Source organism: Octopus sinensis, linkage group LG3 (assembly GCF_006345805.1).
Source record: "Octopus sinensis linkage group LG3, ASM634580v1, whole genome shotgun sequence".
Lineage (NCBI taxonomy): Eukaryota > Metazoa > Mollusca > Cephalopoda > Octopoda > Octopodidae > Octopus > Octopus sinensis.
The window spans coordinates 128,031,836-128,047,652 of record NC_042999.1 but is presented as its reverse complement, the minus strand read 5'-3'; the positions used below and the strand labels follow the sequence as shown (position 1 = coordinate 128,047,652).

Below are 15,817 nucleotides of genomic sequence, written 5' to 3'. Positions count from 1 at the left end.
ATGAATGAATGAAGATAAGCAAGAGTTGACAAGGTTTTGTACTTACCGGCCGACATTCCGGCAAACTGCTCGCCCAGGCTGACAGACGCCTGGACCAAGGACCTTCAGCATAGAAAAGGAAAAAAAGCGTGCAAAACAATAACAAATTCCTCAGGCGATTCGGATGACTGGTTACTGCCGAAAATACAATCACAGACGACGATAATGAGGCTGCTGTTGCTTCTGATTTTGCTAATGATTGTGATGATATTAATGATGACGGTAATGATGATGACGATGATGATTGTGATAATAATAATGACGATGACGATGGTGATGATGATGACGACGATGATGATGATGATGATGATGATGATGCAGGTTTTGATGATGATGATGACACCATATTGGAAATTGTTTTTAGTTCACTGGTGTTGGTGAGATCAATGAAGGCACCTTGCACACGGGAGCTTCTTATTATTAATACTAATAATAATTCCTTTCCCTGCCAGTTTTTTTTTTTTTTTAATTGTATTTTTGCCCGAAACACGTCCTCAAGTCAGTGTGATTATGTATAGATAGATAGAGTGTGATGTTTCTTGTCTTGTTTTTCTTTTTTTTTTTATGTAGGAATGTTTTGCGGTAACGCCGTAGTAGCTTGAGAACTACGTTCAGTCTTCAAAAAGCCACGCATATTAACTGTAATAGAATATCATAAATGAAATGTTAAAACAAATAGCAACAGTAATTGCAACAACTGCTAAAATCCTTTGCTCTTTCTCTTTTCTGTTGTGTTGTGATATTTTTTCTTGTTTTCCACTGCTATTCGTTACCACAGTAAATGTCGTTCGAAGGAAGAAGATCTATCTCATTTCTATTGCAGTCACTACTAATTCTAGCTGAACATGTGAGAGAGAAAGTGAGAGAGAGAGAGAGAGAGAGAGAACGAGTGCGTGGGGGATAGAGAGAGAGGGAATGTAGAAAAGAGAGCGGAGGAGAGGCAAAGGGAGAGAAGGGGAAAAAGAGAGTTAGAGCGCAGGAGAGAGGTAATGGGAAAGAGAGAGGGTGGGTGAGAGAGAGAAGAAAAGAGAGTGGGCAGAAGACAGGGAAGGGGAGAGAGAAAGAGAGAGAGAAAGAAACAGAGCTCTATCCAGCAGCAGCAGAGGCAAGCACATAAGCTACAACAAATTGATTATTGATCAGCTGGACGAGAGCTCGCGAAGTATGCGTGCGGCACGCTTCGTCAGCGTTGGTTGGTGGTTTGTATCAACCAAGACTATTTAGTTTCTCGCACAGTTAGACATTTCAACTTGTAAATGTTACAACAGCTCTATTTGCTTCTCGTGCATTTGTTTGTTGTTGGGTTTTTTTTTTTTGTCTTTTCTTCACTATCATTAACAGTTTGTGATTCTTTTTCTTCGTCGTCTTGTTCTATCATCTGTTGATTTTTTTCTTAATATTTTAACAGCTTTTTATATATCTTGTTTATTTCATATGAATGAAACATGGCATTTATTTTTAAAGGTGGAAAATTAAGTTTTGACAATGATGCGTTTTTACAAGCTAAAGCTTTGTGGATAAAATTGAAGCGATTCTTACGGGAAATCAAAGCTGTTGTGATCTGGGAGGGCTACGAGCTACCGTCTACTCCATAATACTCGTGTTATTGTTTGTTCGTTTGTTTATTTTTTCTCTCTCTTTTCTAGGCGACGGAAATGATGTACATACCTTTCCTATGTGCATTATAAGCTTACATAAACTAAGGTGATTCCGAACGTAAATCGTAGATTTAGATTTTCGAGGGCTTATCTCTACATTCTACGGCGCCGTCTTACCTTCAAAAACATTGTGACTGACAACAGTTATGCGATTTATATACCCACTAGAAAGAAAAGTTCTCATATTTTATTCATTATAATTATATATTTCTAGTTTCAGTTTTGTTTTACCTTGGTGCCTGTGGATTTTGTGTGTGTGTGCGCACATAAAGCTTTGGAAACTATGAATTACTGTCGTTTTTATTATGTTAGTAATAATCATAAATACCAATGTTGAATTATTTAAGAATGTAGTAGGTTGTAATTAAAAAATATCTACTAATATCTGGTTTAGTCTATGATCAAAAGCATTCCAACCTCGGTGTTGGAAACAAGAGTGGATAGACAAGAGACGGCGTTCCTCTACTTTTCAGCTCATGGCGAGATGAAGATTCTTCTAAACCTAAGCCTTCAAGGTTAGAAGCGTACTTCTAGTTTCTAAAAGCATTTTCCATTACTATCCAGCTTTGATCTCGTCTTTATATGCTATCTTGTCCAATTTTCCTTCCATGTTTTCGGTGGCAAATCAAGAAACCTTTTGGAGGCTTCTTCTTTTATGTGCTAGTTCATATATCTTTGGTTATCTTTGCCTTTCATTCTTCCCAGACCAATAATAATGTTTTCAAATTTCGGCACAAGGCCAGCAATATTTTAAGGGAGGAAAAAGTTGATTAAATTGACCGAGTGCTCAACTGGTACTTATTTTATCGACCCGGAAAGGCAAAATCGATCTCGGCGGAGTTCGAACTCAGAATGTAAAGATGGACGCAAATACCGCAAAGCATTTTTATCTGGTGTGCTAACGATTTTGTCAGTTCACCATATTCTGTGGCCAATAATAAGAATCAAGTACTGAGTTCCATGCAATCGACTGTTTCCTGCCACTTGTATCGATGTTTAAAAAAAAAGTATTACTTATACTCTATAGGAAATAAAACATCTCATACTACTTTTATTATTCAATGGATTTTATCGTAATAGAATATCACCAATATATCGCCATGCTTAAGTTTTTCAATGCGGAGAAAGTATTTCAGCTCTATATTATTTTTATTTATATATTTCATATAGCACACCATATCTGTTCACTTTAATCTCCGATATTATTGCTTAGCGATAATTTGATACATAATAAATGTCTTCACTTATTTCTATCTTCATTGGATTTTTATTTTCACGTTTTTGTCACCCCTCTCTAATGTGATTGGTATGTGTATATATATATATATATATATATATATATATATATATATATATCCGTTATATGCAACAAAAGCATTATTAAATTAGAATATCCATTTGTCATATTTCGTGAATCATGCAAATATATCGCAAAAAAGCAAGTTAACTACGGTATTCATCTAAAGATATCTCTTATGGACGTACCGTGTTTAAAAACAAATATATCAGTAACAGACGAAATCGTCTAACAGCAATGGTGAGAATACCAAATGCACATTTCTGCCTCGTTGGCCTTTGTCTGTACCATGTACTCACTGCAAGCCGCAGGTTAAAAGAGTAAGTAGATGATACTGACAGAAGCCCATCGTGGTAGAATTGCGTATCTTACTTTCTCATCACTGCTGTTGGGCGATTTTCGTCTGCAATGTTCATAAGATATTAGGATGACGCAGTAAATTTGCCTTTAAGCGATGTATTTGCATTAAGTATGGCATGCAGATGGAGATATATATATATATATATATATATATATATATATATATATATTATATATATATATATATATAATGTGTGTGTGTGTGTGTGTATGTAAGGGGGTACCCAAAAGTAACTGGAAACGTTTTCTGTGGGATAAGGCCGTTGTAGTCTCCGCTACTAGAAGCCACTTGATACGATCCTCAGGCATCAGTCTGCCGACCGGTGTCGTCGGGTGTAGTCGTAGTGCCACATGATGCGTCTTTGTTTTGCCGTGCTTCTCCCTTGTTCGTCGATTTTTGCCTATGGCTGAAACGAAGGAACAGCGTGCTTCCGTTAAATTTTGCTTTCAGCTGGGGAAAACGGCGGCCGAAACAGCTCTCATGCTTCAAACAGCTGAAAAGAACGCTGCCATAAGCAAAATAAGTTTACGAGTGGTTTTCACACTTTTTAAGAATAGTCACTTGTCGCTTGAGGACAAACCTCGTTCAGGGCAACCGTCGACCTCTCGGACGAATGAAAACATCACGAAAATTCGTGAACTGATTTTAGAAGACCGTCGCCGAACAATTGACAAAGTTGTTGATATGACTTGTGTGTCCTGAAGCTCCTCCAAACAAATTTTGAGCAAGGAATTGTGAATGAAAAGAGTTACAGCAAAATGTGTGCCTCACTTGCTCACAGAAGATCAAATACAGTTACGACTGAATACGTGTCGTGAACACTGAAAGAACAGTTGGAAGTTGATCCGAAGCTATTTTCGAAGATCCTCACTGGTGACAGAAGCAGGTGCTGCTGACTACGAGCCGGAAACAAAGCTGCAATCAAGTCAATGGAAGCATTCAATGTCACCACGCACCCAAAAATTGCATCAAGTGAAACCAATGTCAAGGCGATGTTGATTTGTTTCATCCCATGCATGGCCACAGTCTAACGACTGAAATAAGTATATAGTAAAAGATAAAAGATCAGGAGTGGCTGTATGATAAGAAATTTACTTCCCAACCATATGGTTTCGGGTTCAATCCCACTGCATGGTACCTTGAGCAAATGTCTTCTACTATTGCCTCGGGCCGACCAAAGCCTTGTGAGTGGATTTGGTAGGCGGAAACTGAGAAGAAGCCCGTCGCATATATATATATATATATAGTTGAGGTGTCAACTATAATGGTGTCATTGAGACCAAAAAGTGTCGGGTAATGCTGAATAAGTGCAATAGACAGACTATAGTCCCAGATTCGGTAATATTGCGAGTAAAGGGTTCAACGTTGGTTCTATGTCAGCGTGTGTATATAAGAATTTTTTGCCTCATAAGATAAAAAAAAAACAAGGCTGTATAGATATTAGAGCATTTATAGATGCTCTAATATCTCTACAGCCTTGTTTTTTTTTAATCTTATTACGCAAAAAATTCTTTTATATATACGTGTGTGTGTGTATATACATACATATATATCTATTTATATGTACGTATATATACATATATGTACGTATATGTTTGTGTGTCTGTGTTTGTTCCCCCCACCCCCGACCCATCACTTGACAACCGATGTTGATGTGTTTATGTACCCGTAAGTTAGCGGTTCGGCAAAAGAGACAGATAGAATAAGTACTAGGCTTACAAAGAATAAGTCCTGGGGTCGATTTGTTCGACTAAAGGCGGTGCTCCAGCAAGGCCGCAGTCAAATGACTGAAACAAGTAAAAGAAGACAATGATCAATAAAGTTATATGAAGTACCATACAAGATCAGCTTTTCATTAATTGAAATTATCTTTGCCTCGAAAGAACAAATGTTACGTTCTGAGTACAAATTTCGACTTTGCCTTTATCCTTTCACGATCGATAAAATAAGTACCTGTTAAACACGGGTCGACTTAATCCCTCCCTTGAACGGATCTAGTTTGTTTTGCTTTTTTTTCATTCGCAAAACATGCATTTTTTAAAAGGAAGTAAAAAATCTGAAAATCGGCTATAATAATGTAGCCTTCCAGTCTCATTGCTTTGAAGGTATGATGTTATGGAGAAAAAGAGCTACAGAGGTTTAAAAATCGAAAAAAAAACGGTATTTTTAGCTTATGGCGAAACAGAAATTTTCTGTGTTTAGCGATTGTAAGTTTCTAAATAAACAGAAATCTTTATATATAAAAGTAAGGTTGTGTGCTGTCTGTCTCCTACGATTTAGATTCCTAACTACTCCCACATTTTGCGGTGCAGTTTAACTAAAACCGGGTATCTTATAGTCGTGATTCATATCGAGCCTTTCTCGGTATTAGCGCGCGTCTACGATGAGTCTACGATTAAAAAAAAATTTACCATCAATTTTTCCCATTTTTAATGCATTTTTGGCATATATAAGGGAAGTAACTCTCTAAAAGTTTATTATTAAATCTCAGAACGTAAAAAGCTACAGTAACACCCCCCCCCCTTTGTGGTTAACCATATTGAGATGGCTATTATACTTTACATCTCTAAAAATGCTTATATAGTTATTTCCCTTACAAACCCGAGCAACGCCGGGCGATACTGCTAGTACCTAATAAAATCAACATGTATCATCTTACTGTTTCTTTTGTCTCTTCATTGACTGTACGTTTTTATCATTTTTAAAAATTTGTTATATTTGTCTGCATAAGGCGGCGAGCTGGCAGAAACGTTAGCACGCCGGGTGAAATGTTTAACGATATTCCGTCTGTCTATGTTCAAATTCCGCCGAGGTCGACTTTGCCTTTCATCCTTTTGGGATTGCATTTTGGGGTCGATCTAATCGACTAGTCCCCTTCCCCAAAATTTCCAGCCTTGTGCTTAGAGTAGAAAAGAATATATTTGTCTGCATCTGTTTACTTTATGCGTACTTCAGTATTATGTATACCTGCCATGTATTTATGTACATCATTAATATATAAGTGTGTGTGTGAAGTGGGGGGGGGGCGTCTGTCTCCAAAATTCCGAAGTTGAGAAACGTTTTCATGCTTTGATTTGTAAACTACGATAAGAATAACACTGGTCAACAAAGAATTTGTCCCGAGGAAAAGAATACCTGTATCTTATATGTTTTTGCATGCAGAATTTAAAAATAATGTCAAATTATCTGTATCACCCATAGTTTCTCTGTTCTGTGATATCCCTCTCAGTTCCTGTTGCGTGTGTTAAATTTCAGTTAAGCTGTTGAAATGTGAAGCTAACGATTTAAGAACTACTCCTAATTTAAATTTTTATGAATAGAATTAACCTAGTGAAATCATAAATCCACCTATCTAAGTCAATGAGTCCGAAAGATAAATGAAATGAAAAACGTAAAAATACTAAGTGTGAAAAATCAACATAGACAACAGCAACACAGACAACAATTGTCATGGAACAAGCTGCTAATGTCACGCTATCTGTTGATTGGCTAAAATTACCCAAATTTCCTAACTTTAATTCCAAATAACGTCAGATTCTTTAATTTACGATATAAAGTAACTGGTTGGTCGTAATCAAAATTCAGAGTTGCATCGATACATCAATATTGAAAGCAATCTGAGCAAAATTAATTGGGACACATTTTGCAAATGAGAAAGACTAGATCCCCCTAAACTTGCTGGCCTTGTGCCAAAATTTGAAACCAATATTTAAGGCGGCGAGCTGACAGAATCGTTAGTACGCCCGGCAAAAAGCTAAGCGGCATTTAGCCTGTCTTCACCTTCTGAGTTCAAATTCCGCCGAGGTCATTAAAATAAGTACCACTTGAGCACTGGAGTTGATGTAAATGACTTACCTCCTACCCTGAAATTGTTGGTCTTGCGCCAAAATTTGAAACTAATAATTTAATTTTATTTTTAATCAAAGAGTTTTTGAGGCTAATTCAAGTTAAGCGAGATCAAACACGAATTCGAAAGATCAATTTTTCTACATTGTTATAGAGTTGCTATGCAACAAAAAAGTGAAAACAGAAACAGATTTGTTATATACCAAACAATGGGGTGTATATAATAGATAAGTAGAGGGTGAGTTTGATCATTAGCAAGCACGGCGACAACTGCAGGTGTGTTTCGGTGTTAATATTCATCGTTTAGGCAAATGACTAGGATGGGGAATTTCTCACATATGTTAAGTGAGGAAGGGTTAACATACTTCATGTAGTGAGCCAAACAAAAACTAAAATTTGTTATATTTAGGCCAATGTTGACGAGAAAAATCGATAGCTTTAATGAGTAACTCTTGTCGAGAAAGGTAAGAGAGGTAACCAAAAACTAGATGAAGGCACATGCAAGCTATTGGGTACAGTTCTTTCTTCTACACCAAACCCTTTGCCCGTGGGCAAGAGGTAGGTGCCTCATTTGGGACGCCACAGTCTGTGACTCCTTTGCTTCCTCCTACATCCTGGATGCAGCGGTAAATGGGAGGGTCACTCCTTCCGCAGCCGAACGGAACAAAATCCTTAAGTATCGGAACCTGTCAATGAACCATTTCTTCTAGCCTGTAGCGTTTGAGACGTTTAGAAGGCTTGGTCGCTAACTGTGAAGTTCTTGTCATCGTAGGCGGCTCGGCTTACCGAGGTGTCAAGTGATGCCCGTGAGGGTGTTTGTCTGTTCCAACGCCTTAGCCTCGCCATCACTCGTGGTAATGCCGTGGACTTGCTTCAGTAGGTTCCGTTGAACTTGGTAGTGTGCGACCAATTAAGGCGTTTGATGTTGAATTGATGTTTTTTTGTTTCTTTCTTTGCTCCGCTTTTTCCAATTTTTTCTTCCGGTTTTGGACTTGTATTTTTTAATGTGGTTTTGTTTTATATTCCAATAAAAAGGAAATATAAACCAAACTAACAAAAACGACAACAATTCACAATTGTTGGGATCACCAAGCTATTCTTATGGAAACACTATCTGTCCTACTTTTATATATCGTCCAATTTTCACTAAGTATATGAAAAGTGAAAAACAAAAGGTTCAAGGCTCGCGCGAAAGAAATTTCTTAAATGCATGTATGTGCGTGAAAACTGAGTTTCTACTAAATTGCTTTGTAGCTGACAAAAGGAAACTGAAAGTCACAGAAGGAACTACTTCATATATCTATCTATCTATCTATGTATATAACGATAAAGATTAATTTTGTGTAACGGTTGAAATTTAATTTTGTGACATGATAAACGTTAATATGGAAAACGATAGTTGATACACAGTAGGACGGAGTGTAATCTGTTTGTAAAGGATTGGTTCTTCGTTGATTGCCATTTTGTAAAGATGACGAGCAGGTGATAAGATCCCAGAGCATGCGAAGTAAAGTTAGATGTAGATTTTCCTTGTATAGTTTTGTGTGCACGTTTTCTTAGCAGTAATCCACAGATAGCGATAGAATGGTGTTGTAAGAGAACAGAATTACAGCTAGTGAAAGTTGTAGGGTCGTGGGATGATGTCTCATAGTTGCTGACAGTAAACTTCATTTCTCCGTTTGACCATTGTCTTTAGTAGCTGTCTTGCTTTGGATCATGATTCTAGCGTTCCGCTCCCTAACTGAGGGTAGTTGTCTCAGACTCGAGTTGTCATTCATTAACTAACTGATTGAGTTGTCACGAGCCGACTGATTTTTGCCTGGGGTTCTTGCTTTTATAACTATCCAGAAGGACAGACATATCATTGAGAACAACAGATTTAGTTGGTTTTGGTATCTTAATTCTAGCCATATATGGTTCGATCGTGCAGGAGCAAAAGTGTGGCATGCTGGCACATTGTAAGGGACAAACAACTTTCTGTATGTATGAGTGACCGACCTAGGGTCTTACAGAGACGAGTTGTGTCTACAAAGGCGCAAGGAACATGAAAAACAAGCGAGAAAGGCATGTGTTGGTTATGAATGTGACATAGTTAGGATGTGTGTGTGTGTGCATCAATGTGTGCAAACGCGTGCGCAAGGCCAGGCGCTGGGGAAAGGTGCATGCATGTGTATATGCAACAACACATTTTTAAAGTGAACGAGAAAAATATATATACATGCAAAATGCAACGTGCGACAATGCGACTGAAAGAAAGTGGAAGTGCAAAATATGAATAAAATTGAGAAGGCATGCAAATAAAAATTCCGGCTATGGATAAATGTTCGGGTGATGAATAAATGTTCAGTTCATGAATAAAATGTTCCGTTCATTTGAGTCTAATAGAATGCAAGCAGAATCAATTTTAATTTAATATGACAAACAGGAGTTTGAATTAATGCAATGTAAGTGTTACAGGTATGGTCCTTGTGAAGTTCATTGGAAAGAAAAATAAGTATTATAGCTGTTCGTGTAGAAATTAAGGCATTGGTGCCTGTAAATCACTCACCTGGAATGTTTTTGAAATAGAAAATTTGTATGTATTTTGCCGGCCAGCGGACTCTTCACCCGCTTCTTGCTCGAATTTGCTGTGAATACGTTGAGGTACTTGTGGGTAGTGTTGACGAAACTGTGACGGTTTGGTGCGGAGTCGACGATGATGAGGAAGAATCGGGTTCGACGATAGCTTTCTTAAGTCGATCGATACTAATAGTATTTGGCTTGCCATTTATGTCGGTTTATTTCTCTCTTCTCTGTAGTTCTCTGTAGAGTCCAGAATACGGTGGACGGATTTGTGAATGTATTCCATCGTTCTGGATAAAAACGTGCGTCCATTGGTTAATGTCCTAGGGGACATATGTGTCGGTTTTCTGCGAACGGGGTGCGTTAGGTGAGAGATGGGACATATGTGCACGGAGACGATGTACATAAAATGTGGGATCAAGAATATCCCTTGGAGATACTGGAGCGATCATTTGCTCTGGCAGGGCCAGCGTGGTGCGGTAAACTAACTCAGCCGGTGAGTGGCCGATGTCGTCCTTAATAGACACACGGATACCGAGCAGATTAATAGGAAGAAATTTTATCCATGGTTAGGTCTGGACATGCACGTATGGCTGATTTCAGTTGCCTGTGGAATCTCTCTATCATGCTGTTTGCCGCTGAATGATAAGCTGTTGTGCGGCAATGTTTAGAACCGATCAGACGCGTGAGTTCGTTGAAAAGTTGCGAATCAAATTGCCGTCCTCTGTCGTGATGGTTGCGGGGACACCAAAACGCGATACCCAGTGTGATATCTGTTCCTTTATTGCTCACAAGGGGCTAAACATAGAGGGGACAAACAAGGACATCAGCGCTGAAGTATCGGACAGAGGGAAAGCTTCGGGCCATCGAGAAAAGCGGTCGATGCAGGTCAAGGGACGTAAGGACGTTCGTAGCCAGTGGAGGTATCGCACCATACCTAACAGGTAGAAGATAATGGGAACAGCTGGAACTTGAGGGACGACGAATTCCGGAGCCTATTAAGTTCTTCGTCGCCTTCCTGATCTGCCGCGATCAGCTGAAGATCGATTGTCTCTGGAGTGTGCGAAGTAAAAAAAAAGTTAATTTCAGCAAGTTTGTTCTTATTGTAGTAGTAAACCATAGAGAGAGATATGGTAATGTGCAGAGAAGACAAAGTGAGTAAGTGAAAGTGAGAGAGTGTGGGAAGTTGGATCTCATAGTTGCTGATAGTAAACTTCATTTCTCCCTTTGACCATTGTCTTTAGTAGCTGCCTTGCTTTGGATCATGATTCTAGCATTCCGCTCCCTAACTGATGGTAGCTGTCTCTGACTCGAGTTGTCATTCATTAACTAACTGATTGAGTTGTCACGAGCCGACTAACTGATTTTTGCTTGGGGTTCTTACTTTTATAACTATCCAGAAGGACAGACATATTATTGAGAACAACAGATTTAGTTGGTGATCTTGTTATCTTAATTCTAGCTTTTGGTGAAATAGAAGAGGTTAGAAAGGTCAAGTGGTGAAGACATTATTTTGGCCTAGCTAAGGCATCTGGAAAATGTAAAACTGCTGTCACAGAAAAACTATCCTTTTACCGTGAGAAAAGTTCTGTTGAACTGTTACATGAAATTTGACAATGGTGGATCGAATCCACTTCATGCCTGCAAGATCCACTACATCACTCCCCTCTCCAGTGGGGTTCCGGAAAAGGAAACGAACGATTGAAGGAGAAAAAGAAATGCATGGTTGAGGAGAAATTTAGCATATCAGGAGAGAGGATCATTGAAGTGCATACGGGAAGTTTTCTATTCAGATTAGTTCGAATAGCAGTGTCACTTTGCGTGCCAAAATGTGTGCAGTCAGTGACTGGACAGTACAGCAACTGAGTGTGTGTATGTGCATCATGGCATATACAGGAGTGAGAAAAGTTCTGTTGAACTGTTCCTTGAAATTTAGCTATGGTGGATCGAATCCATTTCTTTTGACTGTCTCCACACGTATACTCGGCTGGTGATTGGAAATACGGTAAAGGATGACTCGTCCGAGAAAATAACATTCTTTCACTGCTCTAGCAACCAATTCTGTTCTCCAATTACTCACTATCCACATAATCCCGACTAAGAATAACACTGAACCAGAGACAAACTAAAATAATAATGATAATGATTTTAAATTTTGGCAAGATGAAAGGCAAAGTCAACCTTGGTGGAATTTGAACTCAGAACGTGCAGATGGATGAAATGCTTCTAAGCATTTTGCCCAGCATGCTAATGATCCTGACAGCTCACTGCCTTCATATTATAATAATAATAATGGTAATAATAACAATAATTTTTATCCTTTCTACTATAGACACAAGACCTGAAATTTTGGGGAGGCATTATGTCAGTTACATTGACCCCAGTACTCCACTGGTACTTAATTTATTGACCCAAAAGGATGAAAGGCAAAGTTAACTTTGGCAGAATAACAATAATAATGATAATAATGAATTTTTTTAATTGATTACAAAAGCATAAGACATTGAGGATGATGTAAAGATGAAATTAACTTAGGCACAATACCAGAAATTTTTTGGCAGTGGAAGTTGGTTAGTCATTTAAATTGATCCCTAGTACCTATCTGGTACCCTAGAAAAGTGAAAAGTAAAGTTGACTTTGGTAAACAATAAACGTGATTTTGGTTTCACTATACCAGTTTACTAATTGCATTAACATCAACAAAATGGCAAAGATAATTGTTTCTTAATTATGTGAAAAGACTGCAGACAAGATAGCAACTGGGCTATTGGGAAACTTATTGCCAGAAAGAGTTAAAATGGCCAATGTAGTGTTTGGGTATGTGCCAAGACATGAAATTATAAAATATGATATTTCTTACTAAGACAATTGAAAGAGATTACATTGCTAAAAATAATCATGTCTACTTAATTTTTATTGATTCAGATTATGTAGCATGTGTGTTTGCATTGTTTGTATGTGTGTGTGTGTTTGTGTTTGCATTTGTGTTTTCATGGGCATGTGTGTGTGCATGTTTGTGTGAGTGTGTGTGCACGCACGCATGTGTGTGTGTGTGTGGTTTATTGGTCATGGAGAACTTCAATAATGTCCACAAACATTGCATCAGGTATGTCTGTGACATGAATGGGTTATATGTTATTTTAAACTCTAGGTTAGCTCTGACTGAGCAGCCATGTATCAAAGACGTTCTACATATGACCAACCTGTTTTGTTTTCTTTTTTTGTATTGTTTTGCTTTGTGTTTTTCCAGGCATCATTTCACTCAAGCCCTTCACTTCTTGTGGAGATTAAGCCATTGATAACCTTTTTTTACCCCACTGTTCTTGACTCACGGCTGTCTTTTCTGTGTTCTCTCTTTATCAGTTGGATCCCTACTTTATCAGCTTTACCTCAGTATCCCACCTTTCAGTTATTTTCAGGGTGTCCTCTCTTCCACTTTCCTAATGCAGGATGCTGGTTTCCTTAACTTGTGGCCTAATCATCCCCACTTGTACTTCAGGATCTGTTCTTCTACTAGCACATACCTCTCCCCTTTTGCCACCACTCTTCATTTCTTATCTTATCCAGCCATCTAATTTTAAGAACCCATATTGCAATATTTTTGTTTTGGCTGATGGTCAGCAGAGAAGTCGTCCTTGCAGCTTCCTTTTAGATTTTACTGCTCCACATCAAATGTTTCCCCAAGGAAAGGCCTTCCTCTCTCAGGTCTTGTTGGTTTTGAATTGTCATCAGTACTTTGGTAACTTTGCTTTTTCTTGTATGTATGTATGTATGTATGTATGTATGGCAGTGGTGGTGGTGGTGATGATGATGATGATGATGATGGTGATGGTGATGGTGATGGTGATGATGATGATGATGATGATGATGATGATCCAACAGCAGTAGCAGCAGCAGCAGCAATGTCTCATGCCATTTTTATGATAGTATCAATATGTAATTTGAGAGAAACTTAGCTGGCTGCTATTTCTAACAGATCAATGACTATGTAGGAGCTCCTTTTTTGGCTCAGATATTTTAAATTTGTGCTCTAGATAATGATGCTGTTGTTCTGGTTGTTTATCCACAGTCAGGCAGACCTACAATCAAAAGTGGTCCAGCTGTGACCTCCCAGTCTTTTTTCTCTTTACATAATTTATCTAGTATTACATTGCTTACTCTGCTCTGAAAGCACATGGCTCAGTGGTTAGAGCATTGGGCTCACACTCCTGAGGTAGTGTGTTCGAATCCTGGACCAGGCTGCATGTTGTGTTCTTGAGCAAGACACTTTATTTCACGTTACTCCAGTTCACTCAGCTGTAGAAATGAGTTGCAACATCACTGGTGCCAAGTTATATCAGCCTTAGCTTTTCTCTTGGATAACATCGGTAGCGTGGAGAAGGGAGACTGGTATGCATGGGTGACTGCTGGTCTTCTGTAAATAACCTTGCCTGGACTTGTGCCTTGGAGGGGAGCTTTCAAGGTGAAATCCCATAGTCATTCATGACTGAAGGGGGTCTTTATCCTCTTACTCTGTTTTTCCCTTTTTAAGATAATAAGATGTGATTTACCGTTCGTCTTTTATCTTTTACTTGTTTCATTCATTGGACTCACCATGCTGGGGTACTGCCTTATATATGGAAGCACTCCGTCGGTTACGACGACGAGGGTTCCGGTTGATCCGAATCAACGGAACAGCCTGCTCATGAAATTAACGTGTAAGTGGCTGAGCAACATGTACCCTTAACGTAGTTCTCGGGGATATTCAGTGTGACACAGAGAGTGACAAGGCCGGCCCTTTGAAATACAGGTACAATAGAAACAGGAAGTAAGAGTGAGAGAAAGTTGTGGTGAAAGAGTACAGCAGGAATCACCACCATCCCCTGCCGGAGCCTCGTGGAGCTTTAGGTGTTTTCGCTCAATAAACACTCACAACGCCCAGTCTGGAAATCGAAACCGCGATCCTATGACCATGAGTCCGCTGCCCTAATCACTGGGCCATTGTGCCTCCACACTGCTTTAAAGGGTGTAGTTAAACCAACTGATCCCAAATCTAATTTTTTAAGCTTTGTACTTATTCTATCAGTTTGTTTTGCTGAACTGTTAAGTTACAGGGACATAAATTAACAAACATTGCTTGTGAAATAGCAGTGGGAGCACAAACACAAACACACCCACACACATATGCAGATGCACATACACATGCTTTCTTGCACACACAAACATACGTGCACACATACACACACACACACATGCAGGTGCACATACACACGCTCTCTTGCACACACAAACATGCATGCACACATACACACACACACACACATGGCAGGCTTCTTTCAATTTCTATCTACCAAATCTTCTCATAAGACATTGGTTAGCCTGGAGTTATAGTAGAATATGCTTGTCTAAGATGCAATGCAGTGGGACTGAACCTGGGACCGTGTGGTCGAGAAGCAAACTTCTTAACACAAATTGGAGGGAGATTTTGCTGCTTTTTCTAGCAGGTTAATTGACTATATAGTGACCCTTTTAATGACTTGTATATTGGAAATGTAGTAGGGTCCTCTGAATATCTTCCATCTTGACTGATCATCAAAGGTTATGATATCAACAGGAGATGGCTGTAAGGAAAGATACTGCCGTCACCATTAACACCATCATAGCCACCAACATCACCATTAAAGGAGCCTCAGTTTGATTGCCTGATCTGCTTGAAATAGATAACAAATCTCCCTCAAATCATGTTACCATCTAAAACCTACATATTCATAAGAAGACTAGATGGCTACAAGTGGAATGATTTTGATCATATGTCTGCTCAATCAACATTGACTGAGGGTTAAACAACAACACTGCTTTTATCACATCCACTACCACCATCACCAACAACAACAACGACAACAACAACAACAACATTAATCTTTTAGTATTCAGGTTACTCTAGGGCGGCAAGCTAGCAGGAATGTTAGCATGCCAGGTGAAATGCTTTGCGGTATTTCATCTGTCTTTACGTTCTGAGTTCAAATTCCGCCGAGGTCGACTTTGCCTTTCATCCTTTCGGAGTCGATTAAATAA

The 15,817-nt window shown here is 38.8% G+C and overlaps 1 protein-coding gene across 4 annotated transcripts in view; it reads right to left on the bottom strand.

Moving 5' to 3' along the window:
- The window catches only part of LOC115209287 (endosome/lysosome-associated apoptosis and autophagy regulator family member 2), a 129,414-nt gene extending 119,461 nt beyond the window's left edge, over positions 1-9,953 (bottom strand). For 2 of the 4 annotated variants that reach the window (XM_029777615.2, XM_029777616.2), the window contains exon 1: positions 47-908. In XM_029777615.2, the coding sequence (XP_029633475.1) occupies positions 47-385 (339 nt within the window). In that variant the 5' untranslated portion in view covers positions 386-908. Of the gene's footprint in view, positions 1-46; positions 910-1,918; positions 1,929-9,947 lie in introns of those variants that run through there. The other 2 variants (XM_036501295.1, XM_036501297.1) reach the window with 2 other exon arrangements.
- Positions 9,954-15,817: the final 5,864 nt, after the last annotated feature.